At 43.0% G+C, this 24,380-nt stretch overlaps 2 protein-coding genes across 2 annotated transcripts in view; one reads left to right on the forward strand and one right to left on the reverse strand.

Moving 5' to 3' along the window:
- Positions 1–24,380, reverse strand: part of CHRDL1 (chordin like 1) — a 43,670-nt gene that overhangs the window by 3,864 nt on the left and 15,426 nt on the right. The window contains exons 5-11 of the mRNA XM_027465394.3: positions 13,190–13,335; positions 12,118–12,211; positions 8,572–8,639; positions 7,109–7,283; positions 3,627–3,821; positions 1,736–1,903; positions 505–594 (exon numbers count right to left, since the gene is read on the reverse strand). Of these exons, the coding sequence (XP_027321195.1) occupies positions 505–594; positions 1,736–1,903; positions 3,627–3,821; positions 7,109–7,283; positions 8,572–8,639; positions 12,118–12,211; positions 13,190–13,335 (936 nt within the window). The remainder of the gene's footprint in view (positions 1–504; positions 595–1,735; positions 1,904–3,626; positions 3,822–7,108; positions 7,284–8,571; positions 8,640–12,117; positions 12,212–13,189; positions 13,336–24,380) is intronic.
- PAK3 (p21 (RAC1) activated kinase 3) overlaps positions 3,727–24,380 on the forward strand; it is a 173,265-nt gene continuing 152,611 nt past the window's right edge. The window contains exon 1 of the mRNA XM_072042795.1: positions 3,727–3,864. The gene's annotated coding sequence lies outside the window, so the exon portion shown is untranslated. The remainder of the gene's footprint in view (positions 3,865–24,380) is intronic.

The raw sequence follows: 24,380 nt of genomic DNA on the forward strand, positions 1-24,380 counted from the left end.
CCCAAGCTGGGTGAAATACAAAAAAGAAATTGAATCAAGAGTGATAAATAAATTGCATAACTTTTCAAAAGACAGATTTTAATAGTAAATATGTAACTAAGAACGTAGGAAAGGCTTCTTTCAAATATAACATAAATATATATGTGTATATATTTATGTGTATATATATGTATATATATATATATATTGTCTTAAATAAAGTCCAGTTGTGCTGTTTTACTGACATCAGCCATATTTCAGACTTATAGCAGCACAAGCAGAAAACAGACAATCTTGTATTTTCTCAGAATGATAGGAGACTAACACAGCCTGAACATGAGTTTTTGTTACATGCATTTGTATTTTAAATTGCCGTATTTTGATTATTTAATTTTACACATATTGATGCCATGTATTGGAGGAAAATGAGTACATCTGCTTGGCTGTGTTGAGTAACATGGTATGTTTTTCAAGGCTGTAATTACATGGACAATAGAAATCTGACGAGGTCAGAATTTTACTTACTAGGGGTTGTCCTTGTTATCTGCTTGAAGTAGGGAAGTTCTTCAAATTCCCTCTTGGACACTTTCTCAATGTAGAAGTGGCGCAGAATCCCTTCAGCAAAGAAAGGAGAAGTGCGTGTTACTGGAAGTGCGCCTGTTGTTCTAAGCCTGGGTTGCTGCCCAGCCTTTATGTGGAATGACTGCTGTGTCGAGCCACATTGTGAAATAATCCTTACCGATAATGTGGATTTTCAGCCTATTCTTTTTGACTCTGTTTGCTACCCCAGTGTTTATCTTCTGTGGATTTATGATTGCAGAGAGTTTCTGAGGGGTGTGAGAATTAGCTGATTCTTTTCCAACATAGCTGAAACCTTCCTTAGTGTGAGTAAATGTAAGATTGCAACAGAAGCCAAAATCCCAGTGTCTTGGATAAAAACAGTATCATTTTGTTGTCAGATACCATTTTGCCTGTCATGAGTTAGCAGACAACATCACTATCAAGTCATCACAAGGCTTCGTGGCTTCCTGAACACACAGAATAATTATTAACCGTCAGCCCCCCTGGGACTTCTTTGCTGCTCACAGCTGAGGTTTGGCTTTGTGCTTTGAAGTGCGTTCTGGATATGTATCATCTCCATGGTAAGGGCTGCACTACATGAGGGTTTCCTATGAGGATCACGTGCTTTTTGCTTAAATTGGATAAAGTAGACAGGATTTTGAGGGAGCTGGAGGTAATAATTTAACCACACTAGCTGTTCAGGATATGCAGAAATGCATGGGCTTCTGAAAACTTTTCAATTTCCTTCTAGCTTTACAAATTGATCTACTAAAAGATACTGCTTCCACCCTTAATACATTTCTTGCCAATATTCTAGAGCATCATAGATGTAGGTACATATTGGTGAGGCTGATAGGGCAGACAGTGATTTCAGTGGCAAGCATGCGGGTCCATCCTATAAAAACCTCCAAACACTTGCTTCAAACCCTACTGTCCATTCCTCTGCAATAAATTACCAGGGACATTACTGACAGCTGATTTGGTTTTGTGTCCAGGAGTTTGTAGAAGTAGAGCTTTGGGTGTTATTAATGGTGTTTGTTCAGCAAAGTGTATGTTTGACATGGTCATGGTAGTGATACCCTAAATAGCTAGAAGAACAGCAGCAGTAAGATGCTTGGATTTTATATCGTTCTGGGATTTTAATGGAAGACGATACATGTTTTAAAGAAAGAACCCACTCACCCACTCAACTCACCTTTTCTAATTGTCCACACATGTATTTCTATTTGGGGTGGCTTTTCAGTCTCTACTGCAATTTTTCTGATGGTTTCTCCTTCCTCTGTGAAAACGGATTCATAGACGGGAAATGTCTCTTTCCCACAGAAGTAATCTTTGTTGTCAAAGCTTTGACTTGGCACTTCTTCTGTTTAAAAAAAGCCCAAAACACATTCTACAGCTGTAATCAAGTCTTCCAGAACTTACTTGGCACCAACAGCCAAGCAGGTTTAGTTTAAAATTAGAATTTTCATAGAACCATAGAATATCCCAAGTTGGAAGAGACCCATAAGGATTACTGGGTCCAGCTCATATGTTCACTTGTATGGTCTTTCAAATCCATCTCCAGCTAAGCCCCAGACATTCAATAATGTTCTGTTCTGCTAGGTTCTGATTGCCTGTCTGTGGTGGCGAGACAGTATTTGTATTTATAATCCAGTTTTGTAACAAAATATGTTGTACGGGTTTGTGAGACTCCTCATGATCTTTGAACTTGTCCATTTTTCAGTAACAGTAGAAGTCTCAGAAATAATTAATTAACAGTGAAAATCAGTGGTTAGAGAGAATGAAGAGACCCAAAATATTGCTTTGTTGAGGAAAAGGGCAGGGAGACAGCAGCAGCCAGCTGGCTGGTCAGCACACAGGGTTGTGGCCAGCCAGGAGATCAGTGCATGCCTGGCTAGACACAGCACACGTTATCTCATGACCACCTGGGAAAGTCATAGGGCATATAAGTGGAAATTGTCATTATTCTGATGCAATTGGAAGTTGGACAGGAATGCGAGAGAGACGATGCAACTCAGAGGACAGATCAGAAGACATTCAGCTTTCTGAACAATTGGTGCACAGAATCTCCAAAAGACGGTAACTTTCAGTTTGCTCTTACATTTTCCATTGAAGCCTGTTAGCTAGTTTTGCTGACTATTCTCATCTCAGATGAGTTGAATGCTGTGTATCTCAGATCCACAAGTACCCAAAAGAGCCTAAACACACATCTCCTTCCAACCTACTGCCACTGCATTGAGCTTTTTCCCAGCTAGCAGGGCTAGCAAGAGAAGTGCAGTGTGTGCTTTATGAAGGATTTCCATATGCAACTGAACAACTCATTTCCTTAGAGCACTTCCACCCAATGCATCACCAGCTAAGCACAGAAATGGGCCATACAGATTAGAAAAGAAGTTCAGAGGCACAGAAGGGAATTGGACGCTCCTTTACTCTTTTTATCATATGCAACACACCTGATCATTTGGCAGACCACCAACAGATTCATCCTACTAACAGATTTTTCACTAGTTGTAGGCACGTCAACGTAAGTTTAATCATTACTGCAGTACAGAAACTTAATGCTAAATTTATGATAGGTTAGTATTTATTTTAAGGATTAAATTATATAATTGACACCAATCATTTTGTAGTCAGAATTTTTGAGTCCTTTTGGTACATTTTGAAAAGGAGAAACAATATTAGGTCCATGCAGATTTCACAAGCTAGAAAATGCTTCGAATGTTCTGAGAATACTGCAGTGGGGGAAGGATGGGAGAGTCTTTCGACAGTAATGGACTGTCTGTGTATGCTTCTATAATTTTCTCTTTGGAAATGAGTGTCAGGAAGTCATACTAACAGTAGAGAAAAAGGCAGTGACTGATGAGAATGTATGTGCCCCACACAGCAAGCCCCCCCATTTGAGGAACAGCAGCTAACAGGAGGGCTGGCCAGGCAGCTCTACCTGTCCCACTGTGATATCTGCACACAGGTTAGAACAGTGGGTACTGCTATTGCAGTTTTCATCAGATCTTGTGACCAGAAGGCTTGAGCCAAGACCCTTAACATGCACAGAAAAAAGGTGGTCTGTGATCAACTCTTTGTTTTACCTGGACAGACTTTACAGCATTTTCCTTCTACTTTCTGAGGGTATTTGCAGGGATATTGTTCTGGACAATGAATTTTCTTACATTCTTGTTTGGTGATGTTGCAGGTGCACAACACACACTCCACGATTCCAAAGGCCCGGAGGTTAGGGTGCCAAGATTCACCATGGGAGTATGTTTTGCCATTTGAAACACAAACTACAAAAGAAGAGAAAAGGAAAAAGAAGTACAACTGGAAAAGGTACGTTCACTGGCTACTCCTCCACAAATGTTCATTTAATTCATGCACATTTGTTTAAAGCAGTGTCTCCCTCTATCATTTGTTAGTGTCTCTGGCTCACTTCACTGCTTGTTAACTTCAGTCGGAGTTTTGCCACTTCAAATGAGTCTGAGCCTGTGATCACTCATTTCTAAGCATATTTGCCTTGGTTCCAAATCTGCTGATGCCAGTGTCCATCGCTCTTTTGAGGAGGAGGACATTGAAGGTGGCTGAGTCAACTATTTGACTAGCTCCTCTCCACTGCACACATTTCAGTTGTGCATCATTAAGCAGCTTAAAAAACTAATTCGTTCTTCCCCCTCCTGCTCTTAGTCCACACACAGGACACAGCCTGCTAAATTGGCTCTGGTTTCTAGAATTGAATCTACAGCTGGCAAAATCATGACATTTGCTACTGAGTCATCTGCACAACTTCTCCTAGCGTTAGCTGAACGTGGCTTTTGCAGGGAGAGCCATGATATCAACAGGGTGGATTAGTGCCACCTGGACCTTATTTCACTTTCATGTGGGACTTCCTGCTACAGAACACAGAGCAAGACCAAGGGAATGTTGCAAAATGAAGTTTGAAGTCCATTGTGGAGATGTGTGTGTCTATGGGTATGTAGGGACGTTTGGCTTTGGGAATCACAAGAAAACATTAACTTGAAAGGATGCACATGGGACTGAAATTTCATTCAAACAGCATCTAAGCATCTCAGAATATTTTTAATCAGTGCCTCTGGAAGACAGAGAAGTACAACTTACAAAAGGAGAGTGGAAAAATCCATACCTGGTGGAAGCCAGTTTGGGTCACCCTGCAGTTAATGGGAATTATATCACTTTACACCATGTCTACATTTGTCCTATAAACCTTACTTCTTTCTTTTTAAATATTTTATAAACACAAAGAAAAATGCAAACTAATCCTAACAAGGTGAAAGAAAGGGCACTGCCAGATTTCTAAAAGCAACTAAAGTGTAGCTGGGCTATGTTGTAAATATTTCCAATTCTTCTAATATGCCATCATTTTTATTAATGCTTTTATTTGTAAAATATGTTCCTATTTTGCCTGTAACTTTCAAGAGCAATTTAATTTTTATCTGTAATCTGAAATTTACATCTAACTGGTAACAGATGTGACCAACTGGCTTATACTTTTACTGAGTTACTGAGATTTATGGTGAGTGTTCTTTGTAATGTATTGTCTTTCATGGGGTTATGCTATCATTTGGTTTATAATTTGCTACTTTTTAACTCTTTCTTAAGACATGGTTTTGTTTTAGTGGTGGAAAACAGTTTTTATTCTCACAAAAAAGCAAATAATCTATTGTCTGTATACTGAGAACATGAGAGAAAAACCTATAAATGAGATAAAACTAGTAAGTACTCAGCAGGCTCCTTACATGCTTAAATACTGTATTATTCATTATATCTATGTGTACATAGATTGCTTCCCCAGCAAGAGTTCTCCAGATCCTTTATAGACATAAATATTTCCTGACAGGGGAAGAGATACTACTTGATAGAATGTAGATACATTCTCTCTGTTTCAAGGATTTATTTAGCACAGAACAGTTAAATGAGTACTCTGAGGTAGCAGATGAAGCCTCCAGTGGAAGCCCAAATACGGCACGTAACTTCTAGCTCCCAGGTGCCCTGTTTTCAGTACTCTTCATGTTCAGAATTATAAACCTGTACCCATGCTATTTCACATTATTTTCATTTCAGGGTAATTGCTATGTGTTTATTTTTTAGCTTGTTGAAATATGTCTCAAGGGGCATATGCATTAATTAATAAAATACTTGTTAATTACATAAGAACAAAAGAAAATACATGGTCAGCATTCCGGTTTCCATCATGGGGGTCACTCAGACACTCTCTAGGCAGCAAAATGTCTGAAGCTGTGGCAGTTACTCTACTGCATCCAGAAATATGCTACTTGTCTGTACGCTTTTTATTTGCTGAAACAAATTGGTTAGAAATCTCTTTGATGATGTCTTCATGTATGAATTACATGTCAAAGATATTGCACTGTGTGGAGATTCCTGCTCCTAGATTCAGCATAAAACACTGGCATGATCTGAATGTTTTTTCATGGTTGTTCAGGTGGATAATAAAGATCCTATGGCCAACATTCCTTCTGTTAGTTAATACCTTAAAAGATTAGTTGGCCCTAATACAAGAGCTTTTAACTCTTTGTGGGTAGTTTCTGAGTGCGTACTGACTGGTATTTGTGGATAGCTGCTTTTCTGAGCATGTACATTTCCAGCTATTTCTTTTATGGCTTCTTAGGCCTGTCCCTGCAGACCTCCAGTGACTTAGGTACCCCCCCCCCAGGAAATGAGCATCCTACCCTTTGTACTGCACAGCACCTGCTGTCCCACAAATGGGAGAATTGATATTTTCCCTCTATTTTTGTCTGTTCTGTAATGCAGCAGGAATCCGTCCTGTTTGTATAAAGTTTGGCAGATGGGCAGTCCTGCTGTCCCCATGATGTGGTGTGTCTCATATTATCAGAAGGCACTAAGGGACTCATTACTCTGGTTGACTTTGCCTGGTTACAGCATCCAGTCTAGGCTAATTGCTTACTTTGCCTCTGCTGTTAGACACAAGGGAGAAGTGCCCCCTGAATCTCTGACAACTGCCTTACGGTGAGGGGAGTCATGACATTTTCTTTCTTGAGAATAATTTAATAAGCCTTGGAGGCAGAAAATTCCCTGATACTATGGCAAAGGTTTATGGTCTGAGATTTCTGGGGTAGTTAAAACACGTACTTTTTACAGCTAGTAAAATTACAAGATAGGAAAATAAAAGAAAATAACCACTGTCTATTTCCTACTGGACAAGTCACCATGTGAACCACCCAGCAAATCTAAGGGCATCGTAGTGTCCTTTCTGGCTCTAAGTGCTCGCTTGGCTGCTCACAGCAGCACGTGTGCTCAGAGCTATGCGGTACCATCCCACAAAGTGATTCAGAGAGCAGCACAACAGCGTGGTGTCTGTGCAGAGTGAAATGCACTGTAATATGTGCAGGCACAACTGACCTTAGTCAAGAGCTGATTTCGTATCCTTAATAGTTTGTGGCTTTTGCCTTTTGTGATTTGCACTGAGTCTCCTGATACCAGTGCGAATTTCCAAGGTTCTGCCATGTATTTGGAGGATTCTTTCTGAGCTGTAGGGAGGTGCCTGACCCAGGGTAATACCATAAGAAGTACTCATCTTTACCTCGTCCGTGCTTGTGCTTGTTGTTGATGACAATTTGTACGATTGTTCCAGATGCTTGCTGGGGATCTGGCAGGACTCCGCGGTTACTCCTGGCACTGGGAAACCGTGGCACATTGACCACCTGCCTGGCGGAGCTGGGTGACAGGTCGTAGTGGGAGCGGTGGTACGAGTGTCTCTGTTGGGAGACACAAAGGGGCAGGCAAGTAAATGTCTTGCACCAATGAGCATGGTGAAAGAAGCCGTACCAGATGCTTAATGCAGGCAGTGGTTGTTGCCACCACCACCATCAAACAGGCCTCAAAAGTACTGAGTGGCACCATACAAATAAAGGCCATACAGGTTTTGCAGCTAATTAACATGGCAATGAAGTCCCCTGCACGTACACAGCTGGAACTCAGCTCACCGCGCTCTGCATTCGGTCTAGGTGTCTGTATCTAAGTTTGGCATCTCAAGTCCCTGATCTAGTCAGTGCACTGGGAAGCACTTTTAGAACATGATTCATCTGACCTGTTGTGGATCTCTACATCATGAGGAGATGAATCACATTGCAGAAGAGCCTATTTCACTCTGTTTATTAGAGATGGAGTTCAGGGCTAGACATATTCGTTACTTATGTCTGTTTCAAGATTAGATAAGGATAAGTGAGCCTGTCTAGTCTTCCTCATCAGAACTGCTTTCTCCTCAGGCTGCAGCGGCAGAGCACACATGCACAATGACCATCCAGATCCTTGTTTGCTTGCAGCTGCTCTGAACTCTCCTGCAGGGCCAGGGCTGGCCGACTTCACACAGACTGAGGAGAACCTTGCTGGAATCTGTCTCGCAGACAGGGAAATCTCATTGGATTTGCAGAGGGAAGCAGTCTGTGCAGTATGTTTTCTAGAGCAAAAACGGTGGTTGTTTTCAGATAATGATTTTCCGAAATACCCATGGGCATGAAGGAATAGTGTGTGTTACAGCAGTTATTTTATGAGGCATAATTCGTCTCACTAATCCAAAGACCTGTTGGTTCATGTATTTGGGTAGTGTGCCTAATGCTTAAAAGCTCTTAATGTTCTCTCCAAGTGCTGTTATAAAAAGCTTCTCTTGAGGAGCAAGTTGTTAGTGGTTACTCTTAATCCCAGAGGCAGTGAAGCCCCTAACGTAAATATACATATGTATGAATGTCAACTGGGAAGGGGTTTGTAATCATGATTTTAAAGTGTTGCTTGCATAGCAAACAAAACACTTCGGAATTTTATTCTTGTAGAGCATATACAATGAAGACCAAATCCAGAGCCCTCAGGAGCTCATGGCAGTTTGTAATTCAGGGTTACTCATGCATTCAGGTTGAGTTTATTAAGGAGTTTGCTGCAGCAGATATTCCTATACCTTGCCAGATCTGTTAATATCCTTTTCTTATTTTTCCTTTATACATTGCCATGTACGGCAGGAAAATGTGTCTTTAAATTGTAGGTCACACTTACAGCTTCCCTGTTGGCCGGCTGCCGGAAGATGTCTCCGTCGGCATGTTCCCAGGATAACTCCCCATCTCCTGGACACGAAGCAGAGTAGTATCAGTCAGGGGAGTAACTGTGCAATGCTCAGGGATGTACCTAGGGGAAAGGTCTCACCCAGCTTTAAAGCTACGTTTAAGGTGGAGGTTGCATTAGTGTGTAGAAGTGTCAGTCTGTAGTCTGACCTGCTTGTCACTAGATTCTGCAGAGAGCAAAAGGAAGATGACTTCCCAATATCTAGCAAGCTCAGGATGAAGATTTACTACCAGATTTATGTGGCTTAGTGAGATGCTATGGGCTAGATGACTTCCAGTACCCACCAGTGTGGGTACTCAAGACAAGGAGACATAGCTTAGCTCTCCGAAAGGCTAAATCGTGTGACCTTCCATCTGCTGTGTGCATAAGCACAGCTACTGTTGCTCAGTTGACAGTAACTTACCTGAGAATCACAGCCTGAATTACATTTTTGTAGTCCCCTCTGAAGTGGAGTCATTAATTAACATTTCAACATTTTATTATATATATCAGGAAAATATATGCCAGACTTTGTCCTGCAAATTTTCTACCCCATACCCCATGTCTTTTTTTTTTTCCTTCTTATTTATGCTTCACTTAATAAAATTTGTTAATTCATGTGGAAGCCAGTGAATAACACTGCAATAAGTTACAGCAGAGTGTGAGATGTTCAGCACTGTTATTTTTGAATCGGGCCAATAAAAGTAGTACAGAATAAGGCTCCTAACACCAATGACACTCATAACAAAGCAAGGGCATTCTGACTTGTCTTTTAGAACAGAAAGGGTTTTGCTAGAGCACTTGCAATTTGTAGATTTAAGGCAGAAGTAACAAATGCTTTTGCGAATCAGTGTGAGGGGCTTGCAAAGCCAGGCTCTGGCTCCTCACAGCCAAATGTGATTCATGGAAAGGAAAGTTGGAAAGGAGAAATTCTCAGTTTCTATTTAGGAGTAGCGTCCAGCTGTTTTCTGGGTAAAGACAAGCTTCATAAATATATACATAGCTGAGCGTGAGCCACAGTGAAATTTGCAGCAGGGAAACATCAGTTCAGGCTAGGGGGAGAATGTGGCTTTAAGAAGTTGTTAAAGACATAGTTAGAGGTGTTCCTTGGTAGGACAAGCCATGGAACTTGAACTGATATCTGATTCTTGGAAAACTTGTACAAGAACAGGAGAAATCATTTAGTGTGGAGCTGACCTTGGAATTTATCCCAGCCTTGGAATTCAGATATAGGTCCAGATAAAATTGTTTTGCTAGTGGCTCCAAGCCTAGCTCTGGATGTGCCAAGCAATTAGACCAGAGCGCAGTGCAGTACCACCACAGCACGAGCCTGCTGCTCTACACGGATGGCTCATGGCAGGGCCAGGCACAGACACAGCCTTGGGCCCTTGCCCCAGGACAGCTGCTGCAGCAGAGAAGTGTGTGATACCGCCTTGGGAGAGCCACGGTGCCCATGCAGGTGTGTTTCCAGTTCTGGGCTTAGCTGGGTTTCACTCGGTCAGATCCACCACGGACCCACTACCTTCTGGCGTACTACATGTTATCATTTTATCCTCTGCATTTTGAGAACTTTAACTTAAGAGGAAGTTGAATCCTGACATAAATCAGCATCTGAACCACAGTGCTTGAAGCTTTCTCTAGTCAGTAGGAGAGCAACAAACACGAAAATCAGCAACTTTGAATATATTATGTTAGTACTTTTGGCCAGGCAGGGAACAGAAATTGATTTGGTTTCCTCCTCATGAGCTGTGCTGAGATCTCGATGCAAACATTTTGTTTAGGTTTGCGTTTTGTGAGAGTCACAGGGGGGAGATAAAACAGCTCAGCCCATACTGCAAAGGACAAGGTTGATTATGAGAGAAATGGCAATTTTAATAAGAATTAAAGGCAGTGGAATACACAAAAAACTGTGCATAAATGGAGACACTGAGTCTCCTTTACTGCATAACCCAGTTTAATCTCACCTCTTACATGGAAATTCTAAAGAGCTTTTGCCTTACTAGTGACTCTCGGGCTGCAGTGACTGATTCTGCAGCATGAGGCTGGAGCATACCTAGGTCCGACACTTTGTACTTTGAAAGGCAGTTTGTTTTTTGCAGCTGGCAGAGGTTGGTTTCAAATCCAGATCCAATAATTACCAGGGAGCAGACACCAGGAATCATACGAATGGCAAGGACTTGCTTTAATTGAACTGTCAATGTAATAAATGTAAACCAATATATCACTAGATTTCACCCTGAGAAATTAGGACCATGACCTTGCCTTCCTGAGGTCAGCTTCATAAGCAGTTCATCCCGCAAACAGTTTCAGGATTTGTAAAGGTGCCTCGCAGTAACGCAGCAAAGCAGCAGAGAATGAGCAATAATTTTCAGGCAAAGGAGTACTGCACAGAAATCCTCGCCCTTGCTCTGACTGGGAGGATGTCTTTATGCAGCTCACAGCATTGCCCTACCGGGAGATTATGTCAGTTCCTGCATGGTGCCACACTTAAGCTAATTACCACTGCAACTTTGTAGGTTAACTAGCTTAGACAGCTTGCTGCTCTGACATGACTACACAGCTTCTGCTTGAGAACTTGCTCCTTCAAGGCCTACTGTAGTGTCTGTGCTTCAGACTGTGTGGACCGGGGGACTGTTAGTCTGTGTTTCTCAACAACCATAGGCAAAACTATGCAACTGACAATACAACACTCCTATTTTCACCATGCAATAGTCCCAAGTACAAACAAAGAGAATTAGAGAATTTCAGAAGGACAGAGATGCAAGCAGGAAAGGTTTTCAAAGCAGCCTGGCATCGCTGCTAACAATAGAGTGGCCCTTCAGAAAACTTCAGGCACCCTTAGGTGCCTGCCTGCATCTCTGAGAGCTGGCCAGAGGTGCTTAGATACCCTGAAAGTGCTGATTCAAATGGCAGTAGTGAGATGAAATACATATACAGATATTTAGACAGGCTTTTAGACAGACATTTCGGTTTAGATGTTTGGGAAGGCTGGGAAGGCTGGCAGCATGCTTCCTTGTAATCAAGTTCTCTGTGTGCATGTTCCAAAATGCAATCGCTAGTAAAATACCAACGTTAGCTGAATATAGATCGACATCTAATTTAAACTGGAGTAAGTGGTCTTACCCTCTGAGTTGAAATTCTTGTGTCTTGTATAACTCGAGCAGGTCTGGTAACTTGTCAGGTAGAAGCTCATCTTTTATTTCAAAGCTTTTCTACCCAAAGTAATGGCACCTATTTCAGTTCATCATTTGAAGCCTCGATTTACCTCATTATGAGCATGCAGCTTTATCATCAGTGCATTCTCTCCCTGTTTCAGTTTAGGAAAACAAAGCCAGCAATGCTACCCTGCTGGAACGTGAGGTTTCGCCTCCCAACATGCCTTGGGTTGTGAGTAAATGGGAAACTTGTGGTGTCCTGAACCCAGTGCTGGTGCACAGGCAGGGCTGTGACAGGGGAAGGAGTGCTTTCCCCCGCGTGTCCTGTGGGCGGAGTAACACTTACCTCTGCAGACCGGACAGCAGGACTCCGGAACAGAGACTGGGAAAGAGCAAGTTAATTTGGGACAAGTCTTCAGCCCACAGTACACATTTCCTTCCTGCCGGTAAACAAGGAGCATTTAGAAGGAGGCATCAATTCATATGGTACTGTATATACATTTTTATGGACATATTTAAATCCAGTGTAGGTGTTTACATAAATGCCACTGTAGTAGCCAAACGCAGAATATGAGACCAATGAAGAGTCTGAATAGCATTTCTTAAATTTATTGTCACGTAGAGGAAGGTTTCTTTCTTTTAAAAAATGGGGAAAAAAGCAATTGTGGGGAGGGAAAGAACTGCAGTGATTGTAGGCTTAAAATCTATCTGACCTTGCTACTAAAGCCACCTGGCATAAAATTCTTCCTGCTGCTCTCCTTTTGTTGTGTTTTACCACTGAGGTGGAGGAAGAACTGAGCAGTGACTCAAACCTGCAGTCACAAAGTTTGTTCAGTAGTTGGCGCCTGTTCAATTTGTAATTAATGTTGAATGTGATGATAATTTGATCAGAGAAGGTCATGATACTAAAGAGCTGATTGGATCGAGAGGGATGTTGTACTTCAGACGGGGACTGCTCAAATATGCTGGATCTGAGCTGGTGACACCTAGAACAGCTCTGTGGCCCAGGCTCAGGCTACATTGCTGCCCAGTCTAAGAGCCTGTGAGGCTCTTAGCAGCTCAGTACAAATCAATCCAGGTTCAGTCCCTGATTTAGTGCTCTATTTTCCAGTCAGGTTGAGGTGAAATATTTTCTTATGCCAAGTAGCAATATTTTACCTGCTGCCTGCCTGCTGTAAGCTTACTTACAGCAGATGCTTGACAGGGTAAGCTTTGTCCACTGTGTTTGAGTAAGAGGTAGCCTGGCATTCCCCATGTGCCACGGGCTGGCTCAGAGTGCTTTTGTGAGTTTCAGCATCAATTCCCAATTCCCAGCCTCTGCTGTGTGCTGCATGTTGCATACATTTCAGTGTCACGTCTGCTAGACAGGCAAAATGAAGCATAGACAGAGCAAGGCTCTGACAAATTACGGTACTTACTGAGCAGCTGCACTGGGCACACTGGTTTGCTTGCCTGTTTTGGAAAAGCCCCTCTGCCACAAACATTTCTCCATGATGGTAGGTGGTGCCATTGTATTCGCAGGATTTCCCAGTTACTTTGCTGCTTACTGAGAAAAGGGAGTCCTCTGGAAGCAATGGGAAAGGAACACTTCATGCAGATGTTATCAACAACGAGCAGTATCACAAATACAGGGATGGAAAAGCTTCCCTTCTCCCCCAGTTCTCCTTATTAAGGATGAGCTCTTTGTCATGCTGCAAAATATTTGTGATGTTCTCACGCTGCTATTTTGCTGAACTTTTGTAATTCACACTTCAAGCTGACTGTCCTGGTTAATCTTTGGATTTTGATTTGATCATCAGTGCCAGCACTGATGGCCATACCTCATGCTGCTGCTTTTTTTCTTGCCCGGTGTGCTATAGCACTTGCTGTTAGGGTGGGTAGGTGCAGTTATGTGCCTACTTGTTACATTTGCATGGCTTTTTCATGCTTTACTATAGAAGGCATTAGCACTTTTCCAGGATGGTTTCTCCCTTCTTAGGACTGGCATTGTTTTATTACTGATTTGTAGTGTTGTAGCAGACAGAAATCTTAGCTGCAGGTTAGCAGAGAGTACCACAGGACATGCATAATGCTGCTTCCGTGCCGTGCACAGGTACAGCCCTTCTGGCCTACGGGAGGAGTGACACCGCTGATGGCACTCCGTCAAGAGCAAACAAGCCCCAGAATAATGGCATTACGTGCATGTTTGTGCCCAGCAGCCCTTGCACCTTGCTGCTGTTGTTGTATTCCGAATGGGCAAAGCTTTTCAAAGGCAGACCTCGAAAGGCACCCAAATGCTGATGTTTCTCTTGTATGCATTATAATGGCAGATGTGCAAATCAGTGCATTTTGTTTGCACAACTGAGTTTATACAATGAAGTATACAAGCTGGCAGTGCCAGTTCAACCCTGAAACCTCCTGTTCCAGCTCCAGATCATACGGCATTCTGCACCAAGTCACTCCAACTTTCTTCTCAGACTTACAGTTAAACACATCTTATGTTAGGATATTCCCTAGACTGTTTAATTCCTGAACACAAACAGTGCAAAGGGATTATACTTTACCTGTGAAGTCTAAGTCACTTGATACCTATTGGGCAGCAAATCTGGCACTAAATGCATTTATGTTTACATGAGTTTAGCATCCCAGCATGAGAAGAGGCATTTTGAACAAGAGCTCTAAGGAAGTAACAGTGGAGTGTTTGTTCTCTGGAGCCAGAATCACTGCAGATTTCTAGGAATGCAGCTGAAATTTCATGCAGTGGGTTTGGGCTTTCATGTAAAAGAAACCTGACCCAAAAATTCAGATTTTGCTGTAGGCCCCTTCATTATCAATCAGATTTTTTTTATGAAACCATGACACCACGGAACACAGTTGTTCTCGGCAGGTAGCTCAAGTGAAAGAGCAGTTTTCTGGTGATATGCACTGGCATTAAACAGTGACATTTAGAGTTTTCTATAAAAGCATGTACTTTGTTATGTTGGCTTCATCAAATCTTAATGACCTTTTGAACTGTAAATATCAAATCTGACTGTGGAACATACACATATGGTATGTTTCAAATACTTCAGTATTTGAAAATCTAGTGGGTCAGCAAAGAACCTTCTGCCAGAGAATGGCAGGAATTAGCCTTTTAGCGCCCATTTAGGGTCCCATGCTTGGTATTTAATTTCTTTTCATGAGACAGACGTGGTGTTTGCACTTCCTCTTTTGAAGTGCACTCTGCACTTTCTATGTGGTTTGCTAGTAATGCACATTCTGGAATAGCAACGCGTATGTTCCAATTGAGGCACAGCCTTGGAAAGTCATCAGCAAAAGATTCAAGTGACAAATTCAGCTACTGTCCCATCAGGCCCAAATATTGGAAAGCACAAATAAAGAGGCACTTTTCAGCACTGTGCCACCTGCCCCAAGTTATGTCACCATCAGTTCTTGGCCTTTCCAAGAGTGACCTCCTGGAAAGCAGAAAAAGGGATTGGCAAACCCTTAGTTATGCCCCTGCACCTGGGGCAACTGGAAGAGCAGTAGAACTGGAAAGAAAATGAAAGGAGAATGCAGATGGATCTTGTCTGGATATGAGGGCCTGTTCATGCAGCCTCTGCAGGGCATTGCTGTGCCCAGGTAGGATGCCTGTCCGAAGACAGTGTTCTTGTGGTCTGTTGCTTGCAAAGGCTCAGGCTTGAATGACTCATCCAGACTCTTCAGCATATTGGATAAAGACAGCAAATTTTACTGAGGTTTTACCTTGTATATGCCACATTGCTCAGATCACTCTGAAATCTCCAAAAGCCTTTAATAAAAGCTTTCCAATAAGGGAAGGAGAATGGGGAAACTTTTATTTAAATAATTAAATTTACCTCCTTATCCATGAGACTGTTGAACTGTTGTAGGGTTCCTATAGGATTACAGGGTAGCAGCAGATCAGCCCTGGCATGTGACTGCAGAGACACAAAGCTGGGTGAGACCACCATTGCTGCCTTTCTAACTGGAAAGGAAGGTGAGCAGCAGAGGGAAAAAAACAATTTTCTTATATAGCCAACGCTCACTCTGATTCTGACTTCTGCCTTGATTTCCAACACTGCCAGGTTAAATGATCACAAGAAATCTCCTAACCAGATTAGGAAGAAGGTCCTTTAGACCACTGCATTAGTCAAGGAGGAAGAAGACTGCTGGCAATAAGATGGCTTGCTCTGGACCAGCATGGGCTAGCAGCTGAAGGTGTGCTGCTGCATTGTTTGCTTAATATTAGGGTCTACAGAGAATATAGATGGACTCCTTAATAACTGTAATCCTCTCTCTGAGGCCCTTGCATGTATGACATAGATGGGGTAGGAAACAGAGACTCTTAGAAATGTACCTGAAAATGAGGTGGGCTGGCCACCTGAGATCAGCAGGGCACCAGGGGGGACATAGTGCAATTGTTCACTTTAGCTGGGAATGAAACTATTTGTTCCAGGAAGATCTTCCAGTAACAAGACATCAAGGGACTGTGCCTTTCTCAACTGTGATGCAGATGCTAGTAAAGAAAAGCTTTTCTTTTAAATGGATCTACCGATAGCCTTGCTTGGCCAACAGTAGTAGGTGGTGGCAGTAAGTAGTTTTGTTCATCTGTATTTCTTTCAAGGTTGATCATGGAACTTAGGCCTATAATGACTAAGTCATACTGGACAGCCCAAAACACATGTACGCCTGCCTGTCTGTGGAATATGGGATGCAATTCTATTGCTATTTTGATGTAATAATTATAAGAAAAGTCAGTTTCAGTTACAGGGAATAAGACAATGTTTCAGGTCCCTGATGCTGCTGCACAAACCTGTGTATGGGATTATCTGCTAGCACGTTCAGTGACTGGGGCTATTTGGTTGCATAAAACAAGTTTGGAAGAAGTTTTCAGATCAAGATCAGATGACTCTTACTGCGAAAAAATACAGACAGTCATATCTTGGAGACAGCACGTTGAAGAGTGCAGCTGATCCCCTCCAAATGCAGCATCTGTCAGAACCTGGAAGGAAGCTTTGTTTCTATTGCATGCCTACATCTACTGCTGGAGAGAGAAGGCAGCATGTGAGTAACTTTCTACAACTAGGACTTGCCTTGGTTTCTTTTCCAGTGCTCTTAAATCATGGCTAATTAGAGGAGCTCAAACTCCCTCATCTTCTCTTGTAGAATGTGAAATTACAGTCACTTCATATTGCTTTAATAACTGCCACGTCTGAACTAGGCAAAATCTTGACATGAATGTTGATACCAGCATGCATTACGCTGTGCCTCGGTTAAGATATGTTAGAACTGGATTAATTAACTGCAAACATCCTGCATTGCTCAAAGCCCTATTTGTAAACCTCATTTTCTAATCAGCATTGTTCCTAAAGCTTTATCTGGCATTTTAATGGTGCTGACTAACATTGCTTTAATTAGGCACCTCTGTAAAGTACCAGGCAAACCATCTGTGTGAATCCTTCTAATTAACTGGGTTCGATCTGAGCTTTTCTTTCTGGCATTCATAGCGTGTCAGTGGAAGCAATATAAAACATGCAGGGTAAAGGTGTTATAGCATCAATGGAAAAGGAAGTATCTTTGTTTCTGAGGTTGCTATTTATTTGCTAAGGGCTCTGACATCAATACAGAAATTGACAGGCCCTGCTTGCATCTGACAAGGATTTTAGTGGGACTGAGATAAGACCATGAGTTAGTAACATGGGTAGTGCTGACATATCACAATTTTAGCATTAGGCAATGGCAGGGAGCTATGATGTGCGACCGAGGCTTAGCACGTGACTTGCTGTGGGTTTGAATTTACCCTGTAAGTATCTTTAAAGGCTGGATCTGGGTGAAGGTTTCAGGTTTTGCCAGCAGACAACAGAACACAACTGCATCAAAAATTGATTAGCTTCAAAAATTTAAATTTTTAAAAAAAGCAATTGGAGGTTGCAGCGACTATGCTTGAGTTCTTATATCCCAGCATGCCTCTTTTCCAAACGGGGGGCTCTCTCCAGCTTGTGTTGTCCACCTAGGCTGTTTTTCACTGGTGTGCCATACATACACAGTAAATCCTGGCCTCAGTGAAGCTAACAGAAAGATTTTCCTCAGGATCCAGCCTAGGTGCTTGCTGTAACTCTGCTTTTTAAGGTTATGTTTGGGGAGATGGCAGCCTATACTGGGAGGATCTACAAAACCATGGTTTTCTATCAGTCCAGATCTATGGTACGGCCTGATACAGAAGTTCACTCGGAACTGGAACTGCATGTTGCTGTAGTTCACTTGTTCTCTAACCTAGTGTCCATTTGATAGGAGAGTGAAGAAACAGTATGGCAAGAAGTTTGCCATGAAGGGATGCTTGAAGTTTGCCATGAAGTGCAGTGTTAATGCTTTTCTGACAGTCTCTGACACAACAGTTAGATATGAATTTGATAAACCACAAGTGTTTTACAGAAGTCTTCTGGCTCTATGGAATCTACTCGTCACAGATTTTTCGTGGAAACCTGCATGCGTTCACAGTATCTGCCCATGGCTTGGGGTTTCCTGGAAACAAGCTTTGAGGGCAGCCATACAACATGCACAGACCCTGGCCAAGAACTCTGGGGGCTTCGTGGCTGCCGGAGCCTCCAGTCTCCTGGGAGCGACAGAACGGTGTCACGTGGATTGCAGTCAGTTTTGGAAACAACATCCTTTAGCTTCTTCTGTTTGCAACTGTTTTTCTTCCTGGATTGTTACAAAAGCTTGTTCCTGAGATGCTTTACCCTTACTTGGATATGAAGCAGAAGAGCATCAGTTATCTGCAGCTAATCCCTTGAATAGCTTAGACAAATTCCACTGGCAGTTCCTGCTATTTGAATCAGTGGCAACTTTGCTGAAAGTATTTCTGTGTAGACAGTGAGAAACACTAACTGGCTATGGGCAAACTGGCCTTTTGGGCAATGTTCCTGTAGGGTCACTTCCTTGAGGTTTCAGGATCCAGGCCTTACTACAGTCAGTGAAGTGTGCAACGTGGATCCTTCTGTACATAAAGGTATATGTGCTGGCAAACAAACCAGCTAACAAACTGGCAAAACCACCGCATAGTCATGGCATGATAATCAGTAAACTATTTCTGCTATTTCTACCTTCAAGACAGAAAAGCCAGTTGCTTTTTGGATGGCCTTTGCCATTGTGGACAATGAGACCAAGAATCTTTGCTTTCTTCAAACTGTGCTGAGTTTTACTGATCTGAAACCAGTAACAGATCAAAGTGGTAACTGAGTGTGTTCCCAGAGTGGAGAATGTACAAATTAGGCAAGGAAGGTGTGTAGGCAAAACTAAGGCCTCTGCACGGCAGGACCCTGCACAGCACCCCAGGAAGGGTCTGTGGGTTTTTATTGCATCACTGTGAGATTCTTTCTTGTACAATATTCTGCCTGTTCTTGTTAGTACTTTCCTTAACACTCTCACTATTGCTTATTTTAGTATCAGAACATCTGGCAAGGATCATTTTTAAAAAATCCTACAGGCTCTTGGCTTGCTGACTTAGAAACTATTTTTAAACTGCAACGTTCAGAGTCACCTAGTGTCATTTACAGAAAAAGATGGGCTTTTAACATCAAGCAGAAATGCTAGGCGCTCAGCCTGGCTTGGTTTTCGCAGTTTGTCTGTTTTATTAACCACCCTTATAAAAACAACCAAGTGCTAAACAATCTGAAATTAATCATGAGGTTTAAAGCCTTAAGAAACTTACCATACTGGGAACTGTTCTGCAGATAGTCTCTCCGCTCCGTTATAACTAGGCAGATGATAGATTATGAATTTCAATCCAGAGTGGATTTTATAAAACATGCTTTCTGAATCAGCACGAAGCATAAGTACGTACAGACCAAGAGAATGTGGACTTTTTCTGGAGTCCTATTCACTAGTCAAGCAATTTTATCCTGTTATAATTCAGGAGCAACTGTTTGCATTGACATCTCTCCTGCATAATCACTTGCATTCCCAGTGAACTCAACTGGAAGAGTCAGTTTAGTTGATAAAAAAGGTATTTCACAGCTCTCTAGGATGCACCTTGGTGCAGGAAACTGTCTTTGGACACCAGCTATGTGGTCATCTCACGTGGTGCTTCTGTACAGAAACCAGTCACCCCAAATTGCAACATATTACTTGCCTTGACATTTAAAATTGGTGTAATAATTGCAGGACAACTATTCAGAAGCAACACTCAAAGAACAATTATGAAGGTCCTTAGTCAAAATGAAACAATTCTTGGAAGTGTGCCGGGCACAAACATATCTAATGCCAAAGGGGAGCGGGACTAGTGTGAGAGAGCACTTCTCCCTGTTTTGCCTATTAAAAGATACATGAAATGTGAATCAGCTTAGGTTGGACACACTGCCCAACACAGTGGATGGCACTTAGATGATCTTAGATCTGTTTTTGTAACACTGCTTGCTTTTGTAGGAGTTGCACGTACCCCTAGGCTTCTTTGATAAAAATTTATTGTTAATTCTCCACCTCCATGGAGTCCAGGCCATTTCCCTACAAGCAGAATCATTCTCTAGGGTAACTTACACAAATGTCAGTAGAAAGAGAGATGTAAGGATGATTGTTGTTTATTGAGTCTTTTTATTGGTGGTTTTTATAGCAATTTTAAGGGCTAACACAGTGGTCTCCAGGTGCCACTGTGAAGGACAAATCCTAGGAGGCCCCAAAATACTCTCTGAAGTAGCTTGGAATACCAGTAATGGGATAAATTATTCACATGCAGAAAACTGCATTTCTGGATCAAGTCCTGCAGGTGAAGTTGCAACTTACAAAGTGTGCTGAAAAAAATCCAGGCAGCGATATGGAACAAGAAGCCAATTAGCACCGACTGCAATTCGTGCTAGGAGGTACAAGCATCAGTGCAAGGAGGACAGAGTTGCAGATAAGCCATTGGAAGCATTCTTTACGCTACACACCTTGTTACCTCTCCAGCTCTCTTCCACTGCTCCCAGAATGTGGGTTACAATAGCCAGAGGCCTCGCACAGTACAAAAAATGCAGTGTTTTCCTATACCACTGAAATGTGTTTTTAACATGGGCTGTCACCCACAGAGGCTGTTCTTCTGTCTCAGGATGGATTTCACCCTCTGGTTATGTAATTCCCCAAAGTAGCTCGCCTGAGTACTGTCCCTCGTGGCTATAGCTCTGTCGTGGGCCAGACACCCGCAGAGCAGGAGGTGTGCCCCCCGTGCCAACTTCCAGCTTTTATCTGGAAGCAGAGCTGGGACTGGCAGCAGGAAAAACAGTTCTTGTATCTTGTTTTGGAGTTTCTGGTGCAGTGTTAAAGCTTTAAGGGTACTAACATGCCTAAGGTGCCACCTCGCACGTGGTGAACAGCCCCTTTTCCACCCCAGCCTGGATTAGCCTGTTTCTTTCAAATGGGTCCCAGTGAAGCCAAGGAGTGACCTCTCCAATGAATTCTCTTCAGTGAATAACTCTGGAGAGGGGGACTCTACGCAAACAAGGTGTCACATTTTAATTTCTATTTAGGGGCTGCAATATTGAAAACTAATTCAAAGCACATGCGCCGTGCTTTGGTTCAAAACATTTCCCTTTGGCAGGTACTGGTTTCACCTAGTGCAGGAGAAACTGAGCTAAGAGGAAGGTTCTGAAAGATGAGGTGGTACAGTTCATTCTGGACGGTGTACCAGTAATGCCCTGTGGCATTCATACACGGGGAAGTAATAGTGAGTGATACATTAGGATCAGACTGGATGGCAGTAGGTTTTGACCCTCTTTGTAGTTGGGTATGCTTGCTGTGCACCGACTCACTCATGGTTTCTCTTTCCATGGCACCAAGGACACGTACATGTCTGCATGTTTCAATCCTCTGCCATCCTGATGTACGGAAGAGAAACACAAAGCGAGAAAATCTAATCCCTTGGAAGTTCGCTTTGCGAGGGGACCTGTGCTAAGCTCCTCGCTCCAGCTTTAAAATGATACGTGCCTCTTCTCATGGCTGAACAGCCTTCCTGACAGCTGGATAGGCGTGTATAGCTGTCAGCAACCCTGCAGTTGCTCTGATTCACAGTATCTGAACCAGCATCCTGTCACCTGAGGAATCAGAGCTCTGAAAAAGTGGTAATGAGTACTTCGACTCCTGCTGCCTTGGTGTCTGTTTCAAGGGGTTCAGCCAAAGCTCTTGCCAGGCTTGGAAGGATGCTAAGTGCTAGTGACATTCCAAGTAGAAGATAAAGAAACCTGCCTCCAGGCAGAAATCCTCTGTGCTAGGCCCTTCCCTCTACTACACACAAGCCAATGGAATATGGTTATTATATTTAAGGCAGCTATTCAGTATGAGACACATACTTGGACTGGAGGAATGAATATGCATTGATAATCTGATCCTTACAAATTCAGAACAGAGCCTAAGACTTGAAGAGGTGAGGGAGGCATCCTGCAGAAAGAGATTATAGCGCTTGCTAGGAGAATGACAGTCAGATTTTAATCACAGTTACGTTGAATAAACCTGGAAGAACTCTGTTGATTGGACTAACCCTGATGCTGTGTGTTTTAAACTGTATTTTTTAAGATATTCTCTTCAAAAAGATCCTAATGTTTATATGGGGAAAAGATCACATAAATAATATTCCTCTGAGTTTATGCAGTGCATTTCATTCACAAATAGCAGTGCTTTTATATAGCACAGAGCACTTGTCTATTTTCCTGTAGCCCCAGTGAAACTAAGGTACAGTAGGTTTGCTTTGTACCCAGAGATCCACTTAATGTTTATCTTCTGAGCCATTTGTGCCAGGAAGGCCTGTGCAAAGAAAGATACAGCTGGAAATGTGGATGTCCTCATTCTGCCAGTGCGGTTCATTTCCCCAAAAAAGCTTTTAGTGCAAGAGACATTCCCTGGTCATCCCTGGTGGTATCCTGGCCACCTTAGCATGCGTGTACTGTGGCTTCTTGGTGAGAGAGAGACAACTGCAGAGTGGAGAAAAAGCAGAGAAGACGGGAATCTCTGTTCAACAAGGCCAAGTGCCGGGTCCTGCACCTGGGGTGCAACAACCCCAAGCAGAGCTACAGGCTGGGAGATGAGTGTTTGGAGAGCTGCCAGGCAGAGAAGGACCTGGGAGCGATGGTGGACAGTCGGCTGAATATGAGCCAGCAGTGTGCTCAGGTGGCTAAGAAGGCCAACAGCATCCTGGCTTGCATCAGAAACAGTGTGACCAGCAGGGCTAGGGAGGTGATCGTCCCCCTGTACTTGGCTCTGGTGAGGCCGCACCTCGAGTACTGTGTTCAGTTTTGGGCCCCTCGCTACAAGAAGGACATCGAGGTGCTCGAGAGAGTCCAGAGAAGGGCGACGAAGCTGGTGAGGGGCCTGGAGAACAAGTCCTATGAGGAGCGGCTGAAGGAGCTGGGCTTGTTCAGCCTGAAGAAGAGGAGGCTCAGGGGCGACCTTATCGCTCTCTGCAGGTACCTTAAAGGAGGCTGTAGTGAGGTGGGGGTTGGCCTGTTCTCCCATGTGCCTGGTGACAGGACGAGGGGGAATGGGCTAAAGTTGCACCAGGGGAGGTTTAGGTTGGATGTTAGGAAGAACTTCTTTACCAAAATGGTTGTTAGACATTGGAACAGGCTGCCCAGGGAGGTGGTGGAGTCACCATCCCTGGAGGTCTTTAAAAGCCGTTTAGATGTAGAGCTTAGGGATATGGTTTAGTGGGGACTGTTAGCGTTAGGTCAGAGGTTGGACTCGATGATCTTGGAGGTCTCTTCCAACCTAGACGAGTCTGTGATTCTGATTCTGTTATTATGGGCAGCATGGGATGCTGTGGAACACAAGTGTCATGGTGACCTAGGATAATGCATGCTCTTTTTTCCCCCCGAAATTTGCCAAACTTCCCTCAGCATCTGTGGAGGCCGCTTGCATATATTTGCCTCAGAAAGCACAAAACCTGTCAGCACTACAGCTACCTGACCTCCTGCTCATGAAGCTTCAGGCCTGGACAACTAAACTGAGCGCCAAGTGCCATCAGTGTACGGTGGGACAAACTGCTACTGCAAGGTCAAAACCACCAGCTGCTGACACAGCAAATGTTTTTACCACTATCATGTCAAGAGAGGTAAAGAACACAAACACTGTAAAGTTATTTTATCACCAGAACTGAATCCTGACCCATCATCTCATGAGAATTCAGGAACCTCAGGGAGAGAAAACTTGCAGGGCTATCATCTATCACCTAGCTATACAAAATATCTTTTCTGGCCAGAGGTTCTTAGGGGATTACAGCAGAGCAGAAGAGAGCAAATTGATTTCTTTCCTATCAAAAATTCCTTTGCTTAATTTCTTCCCTGTACCTTTGTTTCCGCTCTCCATGAATGTGTCACCTCAAGGTCTGATCTGAAGTGCATTGAACTAAAGAGATTTGGAACCTGGCCCAAACACCTACTCCGTGTGGCGCAGTGTAAAGGCAGTTTCCTCTTTCATCTTCTGTCTCATATTTCTAGCATGTTCCTTACCATTTCTAGAGAGGGGACTGTATCACAGTCAATAACTGCATCTGTTTTCATGGAAGGCTTAGTCCAAAAACTATCAAATCTAATGGAAAAGTGTTGATTGACTGCAGTGAGCTGTGGATCAGCCTGCAGTCCATCTGCATTTAGCCTGGTCCCTCGCTCATGC

This window comes from Anas platyrhynchos, chromosome 10 (assembly GCF_047663525.1).
Source record: "Anas platyrhynchos isolate ZD024472 breed Pekin duck chromosome 10, IASCAAS_PekinDuck_T2T, whole genome shotgun sequence".
In the NCBI taxonomy this organism is placed as follows: Eukaryota; Metazoa; Chordata; class Aves; order Anseriformes; family Anatidae; genus Anas; species Anas platyrhynchos.